Raw genomic sequence first — 23,851 nt, forward strand, 5'->3', positions numbered from 1 at the left:
GGTATAGTTGACAAAATTATAAGATATTTAAAGTGTACAACATGATTTGATCTAAGTATACAAACAGTATACATTGTGAAAGGATTTATTCCATTGGGGGCCACCTTCTTTTAGAGCAACTGAGGACTAGATGTATTTCTATTTCATGCAAAGAATGGTGGGGTGGGGGGGTCGGTGAGAGAGAGTACCAGGACTTTGGGGGAATGAATATGTGTGTAGTAAGACAGGAAGGCTGTGAAACTGCATACCTCATCTCAGGACTTAATGAAGCTGAGGTTCTTTATATCTCAGCACAGAAAGAATTCAGCAAGATTTATTAATAGGGGATGCTTGTGAAGGGTACCAATGGGCAGGCCAGAGGGCTCTTCCCTGAGAACTAAGTGGGTTTTTTTAATATCAAAGGAAAAGTGGGGAAGTTAGAGAATGAAGGAGGAAACAGAACAGGCTCCATCTTGAAAGCAGGACTCCATCTTGGGCCAGACTCTGGACTTTGAGCTATATGCCCAGTATCTATGGAAATAACATACCAACTGGAAAACCAGACTCCCTGGATGGAAGAGCCCCAGGGCTCCTACCTAGACTCTCCCTCGCCTAAAATACCGTAATTATCTGTATAACCAAATGTAATCATAAATTCTATTATGCTTATTGGGGTATGACCACAGGCCTATTGATAATTGTCCACTGTTAACTACTTAGGCTGAAGGCATATGAATCACTGGTTAACTTTGATTGTATCTTTCTTTTCCTTTGTTCAGACTAGTTTCAGGAAATTTGGGGAGATGGGTTTGGGCACGCATACTTAGGGTATATAAAGTATTCACAAAAATTGGTTGGGGTCCTTGGCTAAGAAGAGACTGCCTTGGGCCTGCCGGTGTAATAAACTGCACTCCACTATCTGCATTGTCCTTCTAGATGAGTTTGTTTCCTGGAACGCGTGGCTACAAGAAGACCACTTTCTTCCTCAATATGTTGCAGGAAAATGGGGCACAAGAGGATGGTCTTGTCCTAGGTCTTGGGATGGGCCACCAAGTAAAGGTCCTTGGCTTCGTGCAGGAAAGAATTTAAGAGCAAGCCATAGTAAAGTGAAAGCAGTTTTACTGAGAGATACACATTCTGTTACTGAACTTGTGTTCATGTGCCTGATGCACAATTAGGCCAAACAATACCTAAATGTTGGAGTTTGGAGCAGAGAAAGACTTACTGCAGGGCCATGCAAGGAGATGGGTGGCTCATGCCCCTGAACCCCTCCCCACTTCCCAGAAGGTTTCACCAAAGCATTTTTAAAGATCAGGTGAGGGAGTGGGATTGTAGGGTATGTGATCAGCTTGTGCACAATTCTCTAATTGGTTGATTGTGAGGTAACAGGGTGGTATCACTGGAGTTAACATATTCCTTAGGCTCTAGGAGACCTGGGGGCTATGTGTCCTTGGTCATCAAATAGTTAAATATCTTCCATTAAGTGGGGGCTTTCACATGTGTAAAACTACTCTGGAAATGTGCATCAGGTACTATTATCTCAGTACTTCAGAGAGGAGCTAAAGCAGAGGATACTGGGGGAAGGTCTGTCCCAGAAGGCCCCACGGGGGCCTGGTTGGTTACAATTCCATAGGTAGTCTGTCTCAGGAGGCAAAGTAGCCCTGAGATGTGGGGTGGTTAGTTTTTATGGACTGGGTATTTTCATAGGCTAAAGAGTAGAAGGAATATTCTAATCACGTTGGAGAAGGGGTGAGGATTTCCATGATTTGGGCCACTGCCCACTTTTTGGCCTTTCAGTCTTGGCCTTGGAACTGTCGTGATGCCTGTGTTTGTGTCATTTGTTGCAGGAAGAGGGACCCCTTCCAGGGCCCGAAACTGGGCTCTTGTCTAACATTCGGAAATGAATTGTCCGACAAGACACACGTGCTGACAAAGCAAGAGATTTTATTGGGAAAGGGCACCTGGGTGGAGAGCAGCAGAATAAGGGAACCCAGCAGAACTGCTCTGCCACGTGGCTTGCAGTCTCGGATTTTATGGTGATGGGATTAGTTCTCGGGTTGTCTTTAGCCAATCATTCAGACTCAGTCCTTCCTGGTGGTGCACTCCTTGTTCAGCCAAGATGGATGCTAGAGAGAAGGATTTTGGGAGGTGGTCGGACCTGTGGTCTCCTTTTGACCTTTCCCGAACTCTTCCGGTTGGTGGAGGCTTATTAGTTCCATGTTCCTTACTAGGACCTCCTGTTGTAAAACAGCTTATGCAAATGGTTACTATGGTGCCTGGCCAGGGTGGAAGGTTTCAATCAGTGTGCTTCCCCTAACAATTTAGCATGCTAGTGCATTACAATGAGAGTATACCGAGGCTCAAGGTCTAGTGAAGCTGAATCTTTCACTATTTTGGGCCTAGTCAGTTCTAACTAGTTTTTGTTATATCCAGGTTTTTTCAAGGCTGTGTTATCTTTTAAGGATTGTGCTCTGCCCCCTTCTCTTTTTGTTTATACCTTCTCCAGTCTTCCCAGGAAGAAAAGGAGAGTTGAAAGGCAGAAGGCTGCTACTGACTATAACCACAAGGTGGTATTAGTGATCAGACCAAGAAGCAAACAGCTTTGCGGAGAAATATTCGTGAAATTCCCACTCTTTCGCACAATTGACATTTGATAACTCTGGAAAGGAAACTCAAATAAAAGTGTGCTGCACATTGGGGCCCAAGGGAACACTGGGTGTTCCTGCTCCAGGATGAAGACTGCCAGGGTACTGTGGTTTAATGCTCTGCAACTAGAAGTTTGGAAAGCCAGCAAAGTGTAATAGAGGCCTGGACTGCCAAGTCATCTAACACAGGTTATCAGTGCAGTGCCGGGACTACTAGGGTGGTGACACACAGTTCCTATGGTTAGCTCACCACCCTGAGCAGAGAGTGTGTTTGCCCATCTCAGGCTGTAAGCACTGGAGGAGAGGTGGGGGGAGGCGGGGCGGGGGCGGGGCGGGGAGCTGGTCACCACCAAAGCTAGTGGTTTGCCAGACAGAGAGGAGATAGAGATTGTCTGCAAATGTACGACAGGCCTGATTTCTGTGAGAGAATCTAGAATCTTATCAAAGGTGTGTCTCAGACTGAACTGTATAACCTGGCCACATAATAGTGCTGGGGCAGAAGAGACCATCATCTCAGGGTGGGAATGTTGCAGCTGTTGTAGCTGCTGCTACTGCTGCCAAGTCTCTTGTCTGACTCTTCACGACCCCATGGACTGCAGCCTACCAAGCTCCTCCATCCATGGGATTTTCCAGGCAAGAGTACTGGAGTGGGGTGCCATTGCCTTCTCCAAGGAATGTTGCAGGGAAGAAGCCAATTCTGACTCCGTGTTCAAAATTGTTTTTTGACTTGATTTTCATTGCTTTATTATTATAATCATACTTAATGGCCTCCCTGGAGGACCCTGCCCCTCTGCTTGACAGGAAAGTGCCTTTGTTCAGCTCTTGGTGAGACAGTTTGTCCCTGCCCACCTGTGAATAGAGATTAACACACCCCATCCAAAGGCTGACCATTCCCCTGGAGATGTTTTGCAAGACTGAAGACCCTTTCACTTTACTTCCTCAACGCCTCTCCCTCTCTAGTCTGTTTTTTTTTAATTTTAGTTCCTCATTGCTTCTTTCTCTCTGATCTGTAAAAGAACCTGGCATCCATAAGATGGTTATTTTGAAGCGCTAGCCTGCCATCATCTGTCAGCTGCTTTCTGAATAAAGCTGTTTTTCCTGCCTCAACACCTCCTCTCTTGGCCTGTTGTGTCGCGAGCAGAGCGAGCTTGGACTCCATAACAGGATCAGGGCAGCTAAACTGGGCTGGGAAGGTTGGTAGAGAGACAGGCAGGAAGGAACAGGGCATAGGGCATTTTGTTAAATTAGCCTTGGATGCCATCCTCCAGCGGAGAAGGCAATGGCAACCCACTCCAGTACTCTTGCCTGGAAAATCCCATGGATGGAGGAGCCTGGTGGGCTGCAGTCCATGGGGTTGTGAAGAGTCGGACACGACTGAGCGACTTCACTTTCACTTTTCACTTTCATATATTGGAGAAGGAAATGGCAACCCACTCCAGTGTTCTTGCCTGGAGAATCCCAGGGACGGGGGAGCCTGGTGGGCTGCCGTCTATGGGGTCGCACAGAGTCGGACACGACTGAAGTGACTTAGCAGCAGCAGCAGCAGCAGCCGCCGTCCTCCAGGCAGAGGCAGTAATCAAAGCAGAGCGGAGGGTCAGGTGGTGTTTGAAGAGGATGCTGACGGAGGCTCCTTGCAGGGAGAAGTGAGGTTGAGGCGCGTTGGGAGGCGGAGGGCTTGAAGCAGGGCTCAACTTGTTTGAAGGGAGGGAAGGGGAACCGATTTCACACGTAGGATAAGGGCTTGTGCTAGACGGGGAGGAGAGAAAGCAGCTCTGGGTACTCGGGGAATGGGGGTGACTCGCACAGAGTAGGGCACGACTGAAGCGACTTGGCAGCGGCAGCAGCAGCAAAACCTGGAGCTTTCTGAGTACTAGGAGACACTGAAGACAGGAGTTGGACTGGACGCGCGCGGTTCTACTAGTGGATCATCCAGGTATCAAAAAAAAAAATCACTTCCTGCCCCTGAAGCCCCGGCCGGCTTCTTCCTTAAGCTCGGGGCTGGTCAGAGCAGCAGCGAACGCGTCCGGCCTCGCGGGTTGGGCGGCGGGTCGTCCGGGGTGTGGCCACTGCCGGCCCCTCCTCCGCGGGCTCCCAGCCAAGTCAGTTGCTCAGCTCTCGGCTCAGGTCTAGGCTCTGGCCGTCATCGCTACCCGCACCCGCGCTCACCCCCTTACCGGTAAGGCTGCGGCTCCGCTCCCTTTCTCGCTCTGGGGCACCTCCCCGCTCGCGCCGCGTCAAGCGGGTCCCGGGCCGCAGGCGTCCCCTGCGTCCCGCAAGCGTCCCCTGGGTCCCCCAGGCGTCCCCTGGGTCCCGCAGGCCTGGCTTTATCCCAAGATTCGGCCGCGTGTCCTCCGCGGCAGCTCTGGACGGCCGAGGGGCGGCGGCTGGGTGCGGGTAGGGCTTGGCTTCTATAAGGTCACGTAGCGGCGGGCGGCTGCGGGCTGGGGCTGGCAGGCGCGGGCGCCACGTGGCCTCCCGGCCGGCGTCTGAGCCCCCTCGAGGCCTGTGTGGGCGCGGACACCGGTTTTTGATTTCACCTGCCGCCCACAGGACCATGGCCCACGCGGAGCGCACCTTTATTGCTGTCAAGCCCGACGGCGTGCAGCGCGGCCTGGTGGGCGAGATCATCAAGCGCTTCGAGCAGAAGGGATTCCGCCTTGTGGCCATGAAGTTCCTTCAGGTGATGCGCCCCGCTCCCTTTCCCCCGGCTGCGGCATGGCCACGAGGGGTTTTCCTTCCCCGCAGCGCCGATCCGCGCGTCCTTTTCCGAGTCGGAAAATCTGGCTGATTTAGGGCCCGCGAGAACTTCTTTTCCCCTCCCTCTCCAGGGCGCCTGGGGCCCGCTGACCCTTCCCCAGGCCCCGGGGTCAGGGTGTGGGCGGGCACCCTTGGAAGGTTAAGCGGAGGTAAAGTGACTCAGGTTGCGATGGGGCTGTGGGCCGCAGGAGGGCAGCAGGGAGTGGAGAAGGCTTGTGTCCTGGGCCCACGCGGGTCCACCCAGGCACAGGATGGAGGCTGCAATCCCTTTGTGCTTCAGTTTTGCAACTCTGAGATGATTGAGGTTTTAGATGGGGCTTCCCTTCCTCTGCCCTTTCCCTGCAGGCTCCCTTTGGCATAGGACTTTATTTTCCACATTAAATTTGGGACACAAATCTGGACCTCAAGGGATACATGTCTAAGAACTGAATTTTAAACCAAGCTTCTCAGTGAACAGATCTTTCAGTTAACATCAGAAATGTTTCAAAGGGTATTATGAAAGGGCCAGAGGATTTTGGAATAGTTTGGAATAGTTCCTTTGATTGCAGCCAACACTTAACTCCGTAACCACCTTCTTTTAAGGATTATAACATCTGTATTACAAGGTCATTGAAATGATAAGTGTGTGTGCATGATCAGAAGAATCTTTCTGCTAATAAACTGTCAGTTTCATGGTTTAGATGGGATTTTTTAAAAAAACACATCTTATGAATGTGAACTTAAATACATAACCAGACTTTTAGAGAACCTACCAAGTTACTGGGGTAGGGAGGACATCTGAGGAGTTTAATTCCTAATTGGTACCTTCTCTTCAATGCCAAGGCTTCTGAGGAACTCCTGAAGCAGCACTACATTGACCTGAAAGACCGCCCATTCTTTCCGGGCCTGGTGAAGTATATGAACTCAGGGCCAGTTGTGGCCATGGTAAGTTTCTCGTGGTGGAGGAGGTGGAACCAAGTAGAAGAATAAAGCTGATAGGTAACTGGGTTTGCTCAATGTCTTCATTTCCCTTTTTAGACATCATCTCCAGATACCCCAAATTCCTTGTTTTACAAATGCAGCCTGCTTGTGGTTAGTGGGAGCTTGAGAGGGAAAAGGAAGCGAGAATCAGACATAACAAAAAGTTTTTTTAATCCTATGCTAGAAATGAAGTGGTCTATCTCTTAATGGGGCATTAACATCCAATTGGAAATGAAGTGAATAGAAGCAAGGGGTATAATACAGAGTCAATAAAATTGTTGAGAAAGACCTACTTCTTGTTCCCTGACAGTGACCTTCCTTCTGCTTTTCCCTGGAATACACTTTCCCCTTTCATGTCAGTTTTTGCCAAGTCTTGCTCTACCAGTCTTCTATGATACCCTTCCCACTGATCCTGTTCTTGTCTCATCACTTTTCTTTACCCTTTCATCGTTACTTTTTTAGAGTTTGTGACTGCACAACAATTCTTCAGTCTTGTTAATCTTTTTCAGTCAAACTAGGAAGTCGAGTTGGGCAGACCTTTTCTCTGTATCCACTTGGGATGGAGTATTTTATATCAGCCCCTGTTACTTCTGGGGTTGATAATCAGGTCACTGATCGGTCTGACTGATGTGTGCTACTGTTGTTCAGTTGAAGTTGCATTCAACTCTGCAACCCCATGGAACGTATCACCAGGCTTCCCTGTCCCTCACTATCTCACGGAATTTGTGCAAAATGTCCACTGAGTCGGGGATGCCATCCAACCATCTCATCCTCTGTCACCCCCTTCTCCTGCTCTCAGTCTTTCCCAGAATCAGGGTCTTTTTCAATGAATTGGCTCTTCGCATCAGGTAGCAGAAGTATTGGAGCTTCAGCATGTCCTTCCAATGAATATTCAGGGTTGATTTCCTTTAAGATTGACTGGTTTGATTTCCTTGCTGTCCAAGGGACTCTCAAGAGCCTTCTCTAGCATCACAATTTGAAAGCATCAATTCTTCGGCACTCAAGTCTTCTTCATGGTCCAACACTGACATCTGTACATGACTACTGTAAAAACCATAGCTTTGACTAGACGGACCTTTGTTGGCAAAGTGATGTCTCTGCTTTTTAATAGTCTGTCTAAAGAGTCACACACGACTGAACTGAACTAGGTTTGTCATAGCTTTCCTTCCAAGGAGCAAGTGTCTTTTAAGTTCATGGCTGCAGTCACTATCCACAGTGATTTTGGAGCTCAAGAAAATAAAATCTGTTACTGCTTCCACTTTTTCCCCTTCTTTTTGCCATGAAGTGATGAGACTGGATGCCATGATGCTAAGTTTTTTTAATGTTGTTTCAATCTAGCCTTTTCACTCTCTTTCACCCTCATCAAGAGACTCTGTTTCCTCTTCACTTTCTGCCATTAGAGTGGTATCATCTGCATATCTGAGGTTGATTGATCTGTTAATCTTTTTTTCCCCCTTCTGGCAATCTTGATTACAGCTTCTGATTCATCCAGCCTGCCATTTCACATGATAAGTTAAACAAGCAGGGTGACAGTATATGGCCTCCTTGTGGTGTGCCTTTCCCAATTTGGAACCAGTCAGTTGTTCCATGTCTGGTTCTAACTATTGCTTCTTGACTCACATACAGGTTTCTCAGGAGGCAGGTAAAGTGGTCTGGTATTCCCATCTCTTTAAGCATTTTCCACACTTTGTTGTGGTCCACATAGTCAAAGGCTTTAGTGTAGTCAATGAAGCAGATGTTTTATGGAATTCCCTTGATTTCTCTATGATCCAGCAAATGTTGGCAATTTGATCTCTGGTTCCTCTGCCTTTTCTAAAACCAGTTTGGACATCAGGAAGTTCATGGTTCACATATTATTGAAGCCTGGCTTGGAGAATTTTGAGCATTACTTTACTAGTGTGTGAGATGAGTGCAATTGTGCGGTAGTTTGAGCATTCTTTGGCATTGCCCTTCTTTGGGATAGGAATGAAAACTGACCTTTTCCAGTTCTGTGGTCATTGCTGAGTTTTCCAAATTTGCTGGCATATAGAGTGCAGCACTTAACAGCGTCATCTTTTAGGATTTTTTTAAAAAATAAGTTTATTTTTGGCTGTGCTAGGTCTCTTTTGCTGCGAGGGCTTTTCTATAGTTGCAGCAAGCAGGGGCTACTCTAGTTGTGGTGCTCAGGCTTCTCACTGCAGTGGTGTCTCTTGTTGCGGAGCATGGGTCCAGAGCACTTGGGCTTCAGCACGTGAGCTCAGTAGTTGGTGCTCCTATGCTCCAGAGCACAGGCTCAGTGGTTTTGGCATACAGGCTTAGCTGCCTATGGCATGTGGAATCTTTCCAGATCAGGGACTGAACCTGTGTCTTCTGCGTTGGCACATGGATTCTTTACCACTAGCCACCAAGGAAGCCCCATCTTTTAGGATTTTAAATAGCTCAGCTGGAATTCCATCACCTCCACTAGCTTTGCTCATAGTAATGCTTCCTAAGGCCCACTAAGACTCCACACTTCAGGATGTCTGGCTCTAGGTGAGTGACCACACCATGGTGGATATCTGGGTCATTAAGACCTTTTTTGTATAGTTCTTCTGTGTATTCTTGCCACTTCGTAATTTCTTCTTCCATTAGGTCCTTACAATTTCTGTCCTTTATCATGCTCTTCCTTGCATGAAAAATGGGTATCTCCAATTTTCTTGAAGAAATCTCTAGTCTTTCCCATTCTATTTTTTCCTCTGTTCATTTAAGAAGGCCTTCTTATCTCTTCTTGCTGTTCTCTAGAACTCTGCATGCAGTTGGGTGTATCTTTCGCTTCTCTTTTCTCAGCTATTTGTAAGGCTTCCTCAGACTGGTTGTTTGCCTTCATGCATTTCTTTTTCATTGGGATGGTTTTGGTCACTGCCTCCTGTACAGGGTTATGAACCTCTGATCATAGTTCTTCAGGAACTCTCCCTACTAGATCTAACCCCTTGATTCTATTTGTGATCTCCACCATATAATCGTAAGGGATTTAATTTAGGTAGTATCTGAATGGCCTAGTGGTTTTCCCTACTTTCTTCAATTTAAGCTTGAATTTTGCAATAAGGAGCTCATGGTCTGAGCCACAGTCAGTTCCAGGTCTTGTTTTTTTGCTGACTATATAGAGCTGCTCCATCTTTGGCTGCAAAGAATCTGATTGATGTCCATATATAGAATTGTATCTTGCGTTGTTGGAAAACGGTGTTTGCGATGATCAGTGTGTGCTGTTAGGTAGAGGTCAATGTTTTCAGTGGTCCTGATGGCAGAACTGATGTACTTCTCTTTTCCTACTGTCAAGGTCTGGGAGGGCCTGAATGTAGTGAAGACAGGACGAGTGATGCTTGGGGAGACCAACCCAGCAGATTCTAAGCCAGGCACCATTCGTGGTGACTTCTGCATTCAAGTTGGCAGGTAAGTTCTAAGGGGTGCTAATCACTTTTCCTCAAAGCCACTTACTTTGGGTTTAAAACATATATTTTTGGCATTTTACAATTTTAGAAAAACTTGAATGTTTAAATTAGGTGGTAATTATCATTGGATGAATGCTTTCTTAAATAGTTACTTTTCTAGGCTACTTAAAATTTAACCCAAGACACTGCACAAGGGAGTTGCTATTAGGTCCTTTGTGACAACAGAAAGTACAAAGAGTCGGGCAAGAAATGTTTTTGGTGTTGGCTCTGCCCTGTGGTACTGTGTCTAAGGGTGTGTCACTTTTAGCCTTTTTGCTTCTCTCACTTACATAAAATGTTACAAAAATTTAAGAGTTATGAGATTCAAATGAAATAAAGGGAGTTTCAGTAAGTGTGAATGTTTTGGTTGGGCTTTGCAAACTAATCTTGTAACAAAATACAGCAGAAATGGCTGTTAATATTTTATATCTAGTTTGGGGTTTGGTCTAGATATTCCTGTATTTTTCAAAATATGAGAAGGAATGTTTTGTGGCATGACAATCCTGGGTACAAGCACTGTTTTGAAAACTTAGAAACATAATAAAGTTGAACCAAGGGATGCTTTTGAGTTAAGTAAGTACCTTTATAGTTTTACAGTTGCTTTTAAGAGGAAATAATTTGGGGTCATCAGCTGCTTCAAGGGGCAACGGGCTGAAAAAGTCTTTAGTGGCTCTCCTTTGTTTCATCCATTAAACAGAATTTCTTGCACTTTAACATGTGGTAACTAGTAATTATTCTCCTTAGGAACATCATTCATGGCAGTGATTCAGTAAAAAGTGCTGAGAAAGAAATCAGCTTGTGGTTTAAGCCCGAAGAATTGATTGAATACAAGTCTTGTGCTTTTGACTGGATATATGAATAACAGGTGGTCAGAGCATCAGTTCCTTCAGGCACCACCTCCTGTGTTCCTGGGCACAGCTCTTCATTCCACTGATATGGAAGCAGTAGGATGGATGTTTATTTCCTAAAGCATATTTACCAATAAAGCCTTTAAAAATTGCATACAGCCTCCCGTGATTACTAGTTATTAAGCTGGAAGAAGTGACTTGGTCCCCTGGTTACTGTAGTGTTATCCAGAATGAATTAATTCTGCTTGTTATGGAAAACTCATCTGATCCTTCTCAGCACCTAGTATACTTCCAGACTAGAAGGAAAAGCAGTGAGGCTGAAGAGGACACGTGTGGCACTGGCTGTGTATCTGAGGAAACTAATGAGGAAATAATGAACACCGTAAAATCTCAACCATTTAGCGGATGCAGAAATGCACATTTCTGTACAAAAATGGTTGCAACTTCGTAGGATGAAACAGACTAGGCAAGCTGTCCAGATTTACACTCTTGTTGACTGCAAACTGGGAAGTTGAAGAAGTGGAAACTGGAAACCTAAGGATGAGGATGATAACCATGGCAATGCAGGGTTAAATGAAATAATGCATGTAAAGCTGTTTAACCTAGTGCCTGGCCCATGGCTGGTGCACAAATATTCCCTGCAATCCTACCTCCCTTCTTACTCTCTACCCTAGGGTGGGATATTTATTATGACTATTCCCTGGGCTAAAGTAGTTAAGTGGTTACAAAATCTATATTGTCTGTTTTTAGTTAATTTTACTGGATTGGCACAGTTGTAAAATGATACCAAACAGTACCTATCATTATCATTTGGATTTTGCCTTTAAAATGAGACTGTAGAAATGCGTGGGTTTACAAATAGCTGTTTTTGGAAACTGGTGACAGCTTTTTATGTCACTTCCATATAAAAGACTTAACACTGTGTGGTTTGTTTCTTTTGCTGCGGGATTCTCGGTTCCCCAATCAAGTATTAAACCCAGGCCACTGCAGTGAAAGCCCAGAATGCTAACCACTATCTCACCAGGGAATTCTCTCAACATTGTTTTTTGTGCATACTGCTATACTATAAGACAATGAGAAATACATCAATCAGTTCAGTTCAGTTGCTCAGTTGTGTCTGACTCTGCGACCCTATGGACTGCAGCATGCCAGGCCTCCCTGACCTTCACCAACTTCTGGAGTTTACTTAAACTCAGGTCCGTTGAGTCAGTGATGCCATCCAACCATCTAAAAATCCTGTTGTCCCCTTCTGCCTTCAATCTTTCCCAACATCAGGGTCTTTTCAAATGAGTCAGTTCTTTGCATCAGGTGGCCAAAGTATTGGGAGTTTCAGCTTCAACATCAGTCCTTCCAATGAATATTCAGGACTGATTTCCTTTAGGATGGATTGGTTGGATCTCCTTACAGTCCAAGGGACTCTCGAGCCTTCTCCAACACCACTGTTCAAAAGCATCAATTCTTCAGTGCTCAGTCCAACTCTCACATCCATACATGACTACTGGAAAAACCATAGCCTTGACTAGACAGACCTTTGTTGGCAAAGTAATGTCTGCTTTTTAATATGCTGTCTAGGTTGGTCCTAACTTTTCTTCCAAGGAGTAAGCATCTTTTAACTTCAGGCTGCAGTCACCATCTGCAGTGATTTTGGAGCTCAAAAAAATAAAAGTCTGTCACTGTTTCCCCATCTATTGCCATGAAGTGATGGGACCAGATACCGTGATCTTAGTTTTTTGAATGTTTAGCTTTAAGCCAACTATTTCACTCTCCTCTTTCACTTTCCTTAAGAGGCTCTTTAGTTCTTCGCTTTCTGCTGTAAGGGTGGTGTCCTCTGCATATCTGAGATTACTGATATTTCTCCCAGCAATCTTGATTCCAGCTTGTGCTTCATCCAGCCCAGCATTTCTCATGATGTACTCTGCATATACGTTAAATCAGCAGGGTGACAATATACGGCCTTGACATATTCCTTTCCCTATTTGGAACCAGTCTGTTGTTCCATGTCCAGTTCTAACTGTTGCTTCCTGATCTGCATACAGATTTCTCAAGAGGAAGGTCAGGTGATCTGGTATTCCCGTCTCTTCAAGAATCTTCCAGTCTGTGGTGATCCACACAGTCAAAGGCTTTGGCATAGTCAATAAAACAGAAATAGATATTTTTCTGGAACTCTCTGGCTTTTTTGATAATCCAGTAGATGTTGGCAATTTGATCTCTGGTTCCTCTGCCTTTTCTAAAACCAGCTTAAATATCTGGAAGTTCATGGTTCACGTACTGTTAAAAGCCTGGCTTGGAGAATTTTGAGCATTAATTACTAGCGTGTGAGATGAGTGCAACTGTGCGATAGTTTGAGCATTCTTTGGCATTGCCTTTCTTTGGGATTGGAATGAAAACTGACCTTTTCCAGTCCTGTGGCAACTGCTGAGTTTTCCAAATTTGCTGGCATATTGAGTGCAGCAGTTTCACAGCATCATCTTCCAGGATTTGAAATAACTCAACTGGAATTCCACCACCTCCACTAGCTTTGTTTGTAGTGATGCTTCCTAAGGGCCATTTGACTTTTCATTCCAGAATGTCTGGCTCTAGGTGAGTGATCATACCATTGTGATTATCTGGGTCATGAAGATCTTTTGTGTATAGTTCTTCTGTGTATTCTTGCCCCCTCTTCTTCTGCTTTTGTTAGGTCCATACCATTTCTGTCCTTTACTGTGCCCATCTTTGTATGAAATGTTCCCTTGCATCTCTAATTTTCTTGAAGAAATCTCTAGTCTTTCCCATTCTATTGTTTTCCCCTATTTCTTTGCACTGATCACTGAGGAAGGCTTTTTTATCTCTCCTTGCTATTCTTTGTATTCTTTAAATACATCAATAGCTCGGTATAAAAAAGTCAGGATTCTAATTTTAAGTTAAGAACTGACAAGAAATGTAACATTTCCTAAGTCATGTTTTAGTTTCAAACGAATCTCATGTTTATATATGCTCCATGCTTTCACATTTAGTAGCAATTTCACTACAATTAGTAGATCCTGAGGCAGACCTGGGATCTGCATTTTAATGTGGGGGTACCCATCCCTGATCCCCATGCACCCTGGCTGAGGTACTTGTAATCAGCAGCAGGAGTTACATACAGGCTTATTCTGTGTCAGGGTTGTTCTCGGAAATTTCTGTTACATGTTCAGAGCTCTTCGTCACTCCTGCTGGCTTACCTTATGAGAGTACAGGTTCTGTGAGGGAGGAACTGATCCGACTTTCCCTGGGGCCTTTGACTGCTTACAGAAGGCACTCAAGGGACTCCCCTAGCTGCCCAGTGGTTAAGACTGCGGTTCCACTACAGGGAGTGCAGGTTCCATCCCCGGTCCAGAAGCTAGGACCCCTCCTGCCGTCAGGTGCGGCCACAGAACAATTACAAAGAAAAAACAACGAAGGCGTTCAATGTTTTCAATGAAAAAGGAAATTCCGCAAATACCAAGTATATTAAAGAACTGCTCATGTGCAACTTAATTTTAATGTTTTATTTTGTGTAAAAAAGGGCAAATTTAGTGAATTATTTTCATCTTGTACACAAAGTTATAATTTTAATGCTTTTAACACATCCATGCTGAAAATTTTCAATTTGGTAAAAATGAAAGGAACATAAATTTCTCCAAAGGAATTTTTCACGCCATTATATACACTTCATGAGAAAGTTTCAAATACTTTCTCAATGACCACAAGTTACCAAGAAAATAAAAGATTAAATTTGTACAGATATTGATCTATATATCAAATACATACAGAAATGATGTAAAAACCTTATGCAGTTTACTTTGACCTCTGTCCTCAAAAGATTTGCCCAGGGACAGATGCTTTTCTTTTGTATAAATGACTGTGGCTTTATTTAAAATATGAAAATCAAAGGAAGAAACCCAGTTTAATCACAGTATTTTTAAAATCCCTTCCCAATAGTAAAGGATCATTACCAAATATATAGCACCATAATACAAATATTGATGGGAGAGGGTATTCACATCACACAAAATGAATAATAATAAAAACAAACAAACACTGAAAACCCGTGTTAGTATCCATAGAATAAGAAGTTGATAACAGCTTTAGCTTTCCTCATACACAGCAAGGAAAAAGTTAAAGAGTTTAAACTACCAAAAACCCCCAAATAATCCTAACAGGAAAAAAAAAAAAACAAGAACAAACCCAAGGTCAGCAGTATATTTGAACCGTAAGAGAACGGGGCTACTGAGTTGTACACTTGGAGTTGTGGCTAAGACATAAATCTCCTCTGCCACCAACTCATTTTCTGTTCTTTTGGCAGTAGGAGTTAAGAGCCTGAACAGTGAAGAGGGCTTCAGATCGAGTTTATCTGGTACAAAGTCCTTACCATCACCATGCTGGTCATGGGATTAAGACAAGAAACACTTCATAAATATTAATATGTGGCAAATTTGAAAACAGCCTGGCTTTGCTGTAAAATTAGAAGCTTATATAAAATCTGGCTACAAATGAGCATTTCACAGAACTAATTACCAGGCTCCAAATCAAATCCCTCCTGGTTTATTCAGTTCCCCATAGAGATCTTAAGCTCAGGGTACTGTTAAAGCACACGCTACAACTGGCTTCTTGTGCCCATAACATGGAATCGGAGTCCTGGGTTTAAATTCACCGAGCCTGAGGATAAAGACTGTTGTCACCTTTGCTTTAGAAGTCTTCCAGGCTTTAAGTTCATGGGAAGATTCTTAAAAGTTGAAGATTTGGGAAGTTTATGTCACATTTACAGTAGGTCCCTCTCAGTAATGTTTAAGATAAATATCCAGTAATTTAACAGCTGAATTCACATATATTTGACACATAAGAATCAACCTGGCATTGATATGACTTGCATTTATGCCCCTAAAGAGACAGTATTAAGAAATGTTGACATGCAATTCCATACATTCTTACACTATTAAAGTAACAAATTTTACTTCCAGTAGCAACTACAAAACCTTATGATATTAACCCCTCTTGCATAGAATGAGGTAAACCTGTGCATATTACCAATGCTATTATTCCCAAAAGTAGAGCAATATTTTAGAAAATAAATTGCTGGTTTTTAATGTTCTATGCATTTTAAAATTCAAACAAAAAAAAAATCTTACCTAATATGGTCTCCTGGGGCTTTCCATTAACATTTTTTAAAGCATTCCATAGGCTGAAGGACTGTAGAGGTTAATCATTTTGATTAATTTCTAATTAGCCCTACCTATATTCCAGAGGAGATGGTTAATATTACCACTCTGAAGAGGCCAGGCTAATACCCAGAAGCACTTCTACAACAGATGCAATTAATTCCTGAGAGTTTAGTTTATGAACCTCACTGGTAAATGCTAAAGCTCTCTCATTCAGTCACAACTCAGTCAGAAAAATGCAGAGAGCAAACCTTTCACCAATTTACCCTTGTATCCTTTTTTAAACGAAGCCATGTGAATTTAAAAATAGGGAATGTTTGAAATGGTCCAAATCAGTTATTACTGTTAAAATTAAATCTGAATACAGTTAAAGACAATTCTTACATATATATATATATGGAATTTTAAGAAAATTAAATTCTCTTTCAAATTAGTTTTCTAACAAATCCAGGATAGTCAAAAGCAGAGCAGGAATGATTTTGAAATCTAGACTTATCTTGGCTTTAAACAACTGTTAAAATAATTTTGATTCTCCTGGTAATACAGAACACATAAGTTTTGGGGTATAGTTATACAAGTATTATCTGACAGATGGAGAGAAATGGCAGAGAACTAACGAGAATTCCTTTTGTGGGATATTTTTTAGTAAGGAAAATAAAATAAACTTAGGACAATATTGCATTTTCCCCAATCCCTCAACATGTAGACCGAGATCTTGTATATCTTGTCAACCATTCCAGTTTAACACTTTAGTGTTAGGATAATTTTACTCATTTTTAATTAAAAGAGAACATATAAAGTATCCAGAGTTCTTCCAGTTTCATACAGAACTCCAAATGAATTTTCACAGAATGAAACACTTCTGTACAAATATTTAAAATGGGCTGCAATAAAATGCCAACAAGCAGAATTAATTACCTTTCCATGATTTATGTGGTGATGAGCTCTCCACAGGGGGGATTCAGTTGCATATTCTGCAGCAGAGGAAGCTGGAGATGTGACTGGCCTAACTTCTAAAATCCCAAAATCTCCCAACAGGTACCAAAAAGGTTCATTAGTAATGACAGTTCGTTTGCATTTACAACAGTATCTTTCTTAAGTCATTTCCTTCAATCCTGCTACCTAAACTTTAATCTTACCAAAAAAGTTAGAATTTCAATTCTTGTTAACAATGCACATAAATCCAAACTTGGAAAATATTACAAAATTCTTTCAAAAGCTTCAAATACAACACAAAAATTGTCCATCTTTATAAATTGAAAAATTTCCCCCCAAGGCTAAAATAGTTTCCCTACCCACTTGAAAAATCTGGAACTGAAATTTTCTATGTTTAGCAAAATGTCCCAGTAGAATAGCCCCACTGTACAGCTGGATTGATTATAAAATCAGTCCTGTGTAAAATTCTTTCCCTCCCACCCTCAGTTTCTGAGCAACCTCAAGGCTCCTGTTTGATGTAGAAGTTGGCAGAGCCATTGCTTTCCTGATCAGATGCTCCTTGGAGGAAACTATAATCCTCTCCATCTATCAACTCCTCTTTCAGCTGCAATGTAGTCACTGCAAGAAAGAGATAAATATACAAGATGTTGTTAAGTCTTTCTGGAATATTCAGATTGCTTTTAATCTTCATGTTCCACCAGCTTTATAGTTAATAAGAGGCTTCTCCATGTCTTCAATAATTTTAAAACTAGTTGCCCCTGAAGGAGGAGCATTGAATTACTTGTCATTTTCAAAGTGTATTTGTCGTTGAGAAAAGTTTCAAAAAAGAACCACACTACAAAGTGGACACTGCACAACTGAACACTGTCAAGGAAATGCTGAAGGTGGCAGTGGCCACTCGTTTGACTGGGAGTTTCCTCATGGTCAAGTATTCACTTTTACGCCAATGCCTATCTAAATGATCTACTGTTTGGATAGTTCTGAAGTAGCACAATAAACATGACTTTAATACGTTGTCTCCAAGGAGTACCTTTGTTAAAGACTCTTCATAAAAAAAGATAAAATCTAATTTTAAAATAGTATTAAAAATAACATAAAATATATGATCTACATATAATTTGTATATTTATAAAAATAAATAATAAACCCAATAGTAAAAACATCTGTATTAAAACTAAAATCAAGAAAAACTTAAGTAATCATTTCAGGTAAAATAGAAATTGATTGACATCAGCAGTGCGAAAGTCACTGGTATAAAACAGCTAACACTTGGAATTCTCTAGCATCCAGGGGTTAGGACTCTGCTTTCACTGCTGAGGGCATGGGTTCAATCCCTGGTTGGGTAACTAAGATCCTGCAAGCTTTGCAGTGCAGCTAAAAGAGAAACCAAAAACAAAATGGCTAACGTTACCAATGGGATCACTTCATAGTAGTACTTACTGCCTGTCCACATTTTTATCTGAAGACCTTTTTTTTTTAATGAAAAGAAACAACAGTATAGGCAGTTCTTAATTTATGAACAGGTCATGTTCCAATAGGTCTTTACTTTTATAGACAAATGTTTTCCAGTTTCCAGTATTTTCAGTGGGGTTTAGGTTTCTTGGTAGCCACTGAAGTCATGCTAGTCAGCATTTTTAGTGACAGGAGGGCTCCTTCTAATGCATGGACAAGCAAGAAGAGAAAGAAAAATTTTTTTCTCAGTGGTCCCAGCACTGGTCTTAGGCAAAAGTTTAGGCAGTTTAATTCTCCGATTTTCCTACCTTCTTTTATAAACATCTCTTAAGTTACCTCCGGAGAAGGCAATGGCACCCCACTAGTACTCTTGCCTGGAAAATCCCATGGACAGAGGAGCCTGGAAGGCTGCAGTCCATGGGGTCGCTGAGGGTCGGACACGACTGAGCGACTTCACTTTCACTTTTCACTTTCATGCATTGGAGAAGGAAATGGCAACCCACTCCAGTGTTCTTGCCTGGAGAATCCCAGGGACGGGGGAGCCTGGTGGGCTGCCGTCTATGGGGTTGCACAGAGTCGGACACGACTGAAGCGACTTAGCAGCAGCAGCAGCAGCTTAAGTTACCTCAACACAATTCGCCAGTAACTTCAGATTGCCCTAAATACTTGCCCTGAAACCCAACCTCTACTTTCTATTAGAACGCTGTGAAGAAAAAATTACTTTCTTACTTTAAAAAAAATGAATTATTTTGGATTGCACTGGGTCTTCCTTGCTGCACATGGGCTTCCTCTGGCCTTGGCTTGCGGGAGCTAGTCTTCATTGCGGTGCATGGGCTTCTCATCGTGGTGGCTTCTGTTGCAGAGCATGGGCTCTACGAGTGCAGGCTTCAGGGGCTGTGGTACATGGGCTTAGCTGCTCTGGGGCATGTGGAATCTTCCGGGATCAGGGATCAAACCCACCTTCCTTACTTTGGTAGGGGGTTCTTATCCACTGTACACCAGGGAATTCCCTAGAAGCGCTACTTTTAAAGTCAAAATAATGATAGAAAAACATTTTGTGTCTTGATTTCAGTTATAAAATATTAGTTTCAAAAACAGGGGTCTTTGACATCTTATTTGGTAATTTAAAGAATAATCTTCTGCATTTCTCACAGTGGTAAAAACCCACCTATCAGTGCAGAAGACATACAGGTTTGATCTCTGGTCTGGGAAGATTCCATATGCTCTGGGCAACTAAACCTGTGTGCCCTTATCTACTGAGCATGTGGTCTGGAGCCCAGGAGACATAGCTACTGAGCCCATGTGCTGCAATTACTGAAGCTTGTGCTCCACAATAAGAGAAGCCACCTCAAGAAGTCTGTGCACCGCAAGAGAGAACTGTTCGCCACAACTAGAGAAAAGCCTGTACAGCAATGAAGACACCACACAGCCAAGAATAAATAAATAATCTTTAAAAAATAAGGAAGAAAGTAAAAACAAGCATAATCTGAGATATGCTAATTCATTTTATTTTGCTTTGGTAATGGTGTTAAAAAATTTAAGTCCAAAGACAGAAAAGTGAATACACTATTTCTATAATAGCGAAACACATACCAATCAGACTGTTAAAAGGTAAAGCAAACACGACTGACTGCTTGCTTTCTTTAAAAAATCCTTTAAAAATTACTTAATATGAAAAAAATGCTTTTATGGAGGATATCAAACACATAACAGTATCCTTCAAATCAAACCAACATGGATTAATTGTTAAGGACATTTGGACATGAAAATAAACACATGGAAAAGGAAAAAAAAACAAATTTCATTAAAGGTGCAGTACCCACAATAAAAGCTTGATTAAAACAATATCTTGTTGTATGATGATCAGATGGCTAAATGAATGAGAAAATAATTACTGTGCTTCAAGACTAAATATGTTCCATTCAAATGGATGTTTTTGCTTTTTTTTTTTAATGTAAGAAAATTGAGATTCTAAAGCACATCCTGAAACTATTTGCATTTATTATTAACAAAGTTCTGGATTATGCTTCTACTCATGTTAATATATGGAAACAATGTTCTAAAAAATGTAGATAAACATGAAACATTCACTGAGATGTGGGATGTTTTATCTAAAGTTTCAGAGTTTTCATAGAACCTAAAATAAAGCCTGTCTGGTATCTTCACACTCATTATTTCTTCTTTACAGGCTTTATTGCCAATGAATGATGGATGAAATAAAATAGACCCTGCGGCTAATGTCACTTTCTACACAAATGCATTTTCTTGGCTCTGTTTTTAAAAGGAAGTTACTTTGCTGATTCTAATCACTAACATTTCAGGAGATTAACAGAAATCACACTTTTCTAGGTAGAAGTCCATAAATAGTAAACTCTTGCAAAAGCTAAACGAACTACAGTTAGTCCAGCAACACAGTCCCTGCAGTTTCTCCAGAGTAAAATCACACAGAAGTCCCACAAATGTGCCCCCAGCTCAGAAGACACACATGATAAAGTGTAGAGGAAAGGGAAGTCATTAGGAGGCCTTGTGGGCTCTACCCTGTATGTCTACTCCAAGTTCCTCGGTTTTACCAATCCTAAAAGTCAAGTTCTCTCACAAAATGTGACATACACCTTCAAAATCAGTCTAATGCATAAAACAAAACATCTAAAATGCAGTAAAAATCAAATATATCCAGAGTTCACAATATCTATAGTTAATTAAGTTATAGAAGACGTTCATAATAACAAGTACAAAAGGAAAAAAAAGTTAAAGAGACAAACCAGGAGCTGAAATGCTTTTTTTTTTTTTTTGAAATGCTCTTTTGATATCTGAAAGTATTAAAGAGCAGATAAACTTGGATTTGCAGTCCTAATCCATTTCTTACACAAAAGAAGCACTGTAATTTTTTCTAGATATAAAGATATGAGAGTGATCTTCAGAGAAACAGACTGGGAAGCATAAAGATCACCTAATATACTGTTTAAGAAGGCAAAAGCTAAAGAACACATCCTTAAATAAAAAAAATAAAAAAAAAAGGCTGATGACAACTTCAGGTACAAACAGAGTAACGAGAAGAAAACAGAGCTAGACACTAAGGCTCATCAAGGTTTTCAACAGGGATTTGAAAGAATGCAAGGCTTTTTAAAAAATGAAAATTAGATGAAAAAATGTAGTCTACAAGCAATAGGTAGGGACACATGGCAGAATATATGCCAAATTAGATACAACTTTGATGCTATTTGATCTGTACTCACGTCTAAGATTCATCATATGCAAGTGAAGATTCTCTGACAGTCTATGGTAACATGTTTGTTCTTAGCAATGACAAAGGGCAGTAATCCTTACTCTACCAGCTTATCCTAACCAATTCAACTTGAATTAAACATTAATCACTGTACATATTTCATGTTCATACAGAAATAAATTTCACTCAAATTCATTACCAAAACTGTACAGGTATTTTATTTCCAAATTCATGTTATTCAACTAAGATTGTGGTAAATGTTACTACCAGAATCAAAATTACACAGGTATACAAAACACATCTGTTTACTGAATGAGAAATACTATGAAGAAAGCCTCATTTTTGGATCTGATGAATCATACTGATCCCTTATTGCATATTTCTCCCTGAAGTCAAGTCACACAGAATTCTGCAATGCAAAATGTTCAACCATTTTAACAAAACCATGAAATAGTACAAGTTATCTCACAAATTCTGTAAGCTGGAATTACAGCTTTACCTGAATTTGAAGCTCAAAAGTGGCTTATAACAAAATAAAAATCCTTTCCTGATTATTCATTTTAGTGAAGTAACTACCAAGGACTAGTGAAAATGAACTTTTTAGTTGAAAGAAAAAGAAAAATGTGATGATTCGGCATCTGTCATGCGAGACCATGCTTTGTCCCCCACCACCCTCACCCAGACTTTGGCCCTCTGCAGCACCTGAAGTGTTGATGTGACTAATTACCTGTTTTGAGGCTGGGACTGAACTCTTGGCTAGTGCGGGGAGGTGGGAAGGCCTCCAGGGCTGTCTGTGCTGGAAGGGTTCGATATGGAGGAGGAGTCAACTCTTCGTCACCAGAGAAGCTCCTCCGCACCCCACCTGTCATGGGCAGGCTTGACAAACTGACAGGCTTCTTCCCAACTGGCATCTTCCTCTCTAAATATCAAGTTAAACTAAAGTAAGCTTTTACTTACATGCGTGGGAAGAAAAGTGTATCATAACTAGGAAAGGTTGTATTGCAGAGGATACAGTGAAAAGAGAACCAACTATGCAAGGTTCGTATTTTTGAAAACAAGGATGTGTGTGTGTGTGTGTTGGTGAGTGGATGATAGGGGAGATTATTTCTAGTCTCTCTGAGTCTAGTAATCCTGGTTCTTGACTCTGTAATCAATTTAAAACAAAACAAAGCAAAATGAATGACAGAAAGCATTGAGTGTGGAGAACAGCTAGTGGGCTAACTATTTTCAAGTAAAATTTTAGTTTGAGGGGAACCGAAAATCCAAGGGTAGAGAGAATTTTAAAGCCCTACTTGTAGGTATTTCACTGTGCCCATATAAGCCCAAACACTGTCCTTCAGGGAGAAACCAAACAGCTTAATGAATTATATAAGTGGCAGAATTTTACTGGTATATGTTTCCCTAACTTTTGGTTTATAATTCACTCTTTTAGAAAAAAATTCTTACTCTGAAAAGCAGTTCTAAAATTTAAAGATTTGTGGCCTGCAAGATCTTAAGCAATTTAATTTCTTTTCAAACAGCCTTTGGTTATAGTTTCATTAGCACACATAAGCCTGCAAAGACTTTTACAATACTTTCACCACCAACAAAAAAATACTTTTAAGCTTTGCAAAGACTGAACAATCAAGCATACCGCATTTATCTGGTTAAAAATTGAAGGATACTTACAGATCTTTGTGACTATAAGTTATATCTGTTTTATTCCAGAGTTAACAAACAACTCAGGAAAGAGCAATCAGAAATTTGCTTTGCAAAATCAGAACTAAAAGACAAATCTAAGTCAGAAAGTATTAATATGTAAAATGATCCGGAAATCAAGTTCCTATAAGTACACATTCAAACTCTCAAACCAAAATCACCTGTAGCATTCATTTAGATGAAAAAGTCTAATGCACTACACACTTGGGGGGTAAAAATGCAAGGAGAATCTTCAGTTCTCTACTACTTACAACAGCCCCTGAAGACGGTACAGAAATGAGTGCTGATTTCCTGCTCTAGAATTATTAAACTTTGAGGGAAAAAACACTTTTCAGATTGGACAGATCGTATGTATACAATAGTCTATATGATTCTCTTGACAGAACATTCTTCATATTGTTCGAAAGCACTAGTTAATAGTTATCCCTTTACAGCATGAACACAGCTAATTAAAAAACAGGCTAGAACAATGAAGTCAATCAATTATTTTTGTAAAAAATAAAGCCCTACCAAAGAACATACCAGTAGATGATTTAGGTTGTAGAAAGACCAGAGTCATAAGATGAAACAACAGAGCCAGGATATAATAATCTGTAGATAAACTTAAAAACAAAAGGTTTTGTGGTCTGACTGATAAAAATCTGCATGCAATGGATGACTCAAGGTTCCTGGACCCCAGGTTCTTTCTTATTTTGAAATTTCTAATAAAGTATTTGCTGAGTAATGTGAAAAAATAAAAGGAATAGAC

At 41.4% G+C, this 23,851-nt stretch overlaps 2 protein-coding genes across 5 annotated transcripts in view; one reads left to right on the top strand and one right to left on the bottom strand.

Moving 5' to 3' along the window:
• The first annotated feature begins 4,602 nt into the window (after window positions 1–4,602).
• On the top strand, window positions 4,603–10,789 carry LOC120867354 (nucleoside diphosphate kinase B). The gene is made up of 5 exons (XM_040245742.1): window positions 4,603–4,800; window positions 5,175–5,304; window positions 6,204–6,305; window positions 9,637–9,749; window positions 10,532–10,789. The coding sequence occupies exons 2-5, from the start codon at window positions 5,179–5,181 to the stop codon at window positions 10,647–10,649; spliced, it is 459 nt and encodes a 152-aa protein (XP_040101676.1). The 5' UTR covers window positions 4,603–4,800; window positions 5,175–5,178; the 3' UTR covers window positions 10,650–10,789.
• Window positions 10,790–14,120: 3,331 nt separating this feature from the next.
• MBTD1 (mbt domain containing 1) overlaps window positions 14,121–23,851 on the bottom strand; it is a 67,375-nt gene continuing 57,644 nt past the window's right edge. For 2 of the 4 annotated variants that reach the window (XM_040245751.1, XM_040245750.1), the window contains exon 17: window positions 14,121–17,345. In XM_040245751.1, the coding sequence (XP_040101685.1) occupies window positions 17,227–17,345 (119 nt within the window). In that variant the 3' untranslated portion in view covers window positions 14,121–17,226. Of the gene's footprint in view, window positions 17,346–19,671; window positions 22,325–23,851 lie in introns of those variants that run through there. The other 2 variants (XM_040245749.1, XM_040245748.1) reach the window with 1 other exon arrangement.

The sequence above is a fragment of the Oryx dammah genome, unplaced genomic scaffold (genome assembly GCF_014754425.2).
Source record: "Oryx dammah isolate SB20612 unplaced genomic scaffold, SCBI_Odam_1.1 HiC_scaffold_8, whole genome shotgun sequence".
Lineage (NCBI taxonomy): Eukaryota > Metazoa > Chordata > Mammalia > Artiodactyla > Bovidae > Oryx > Oryx dammah.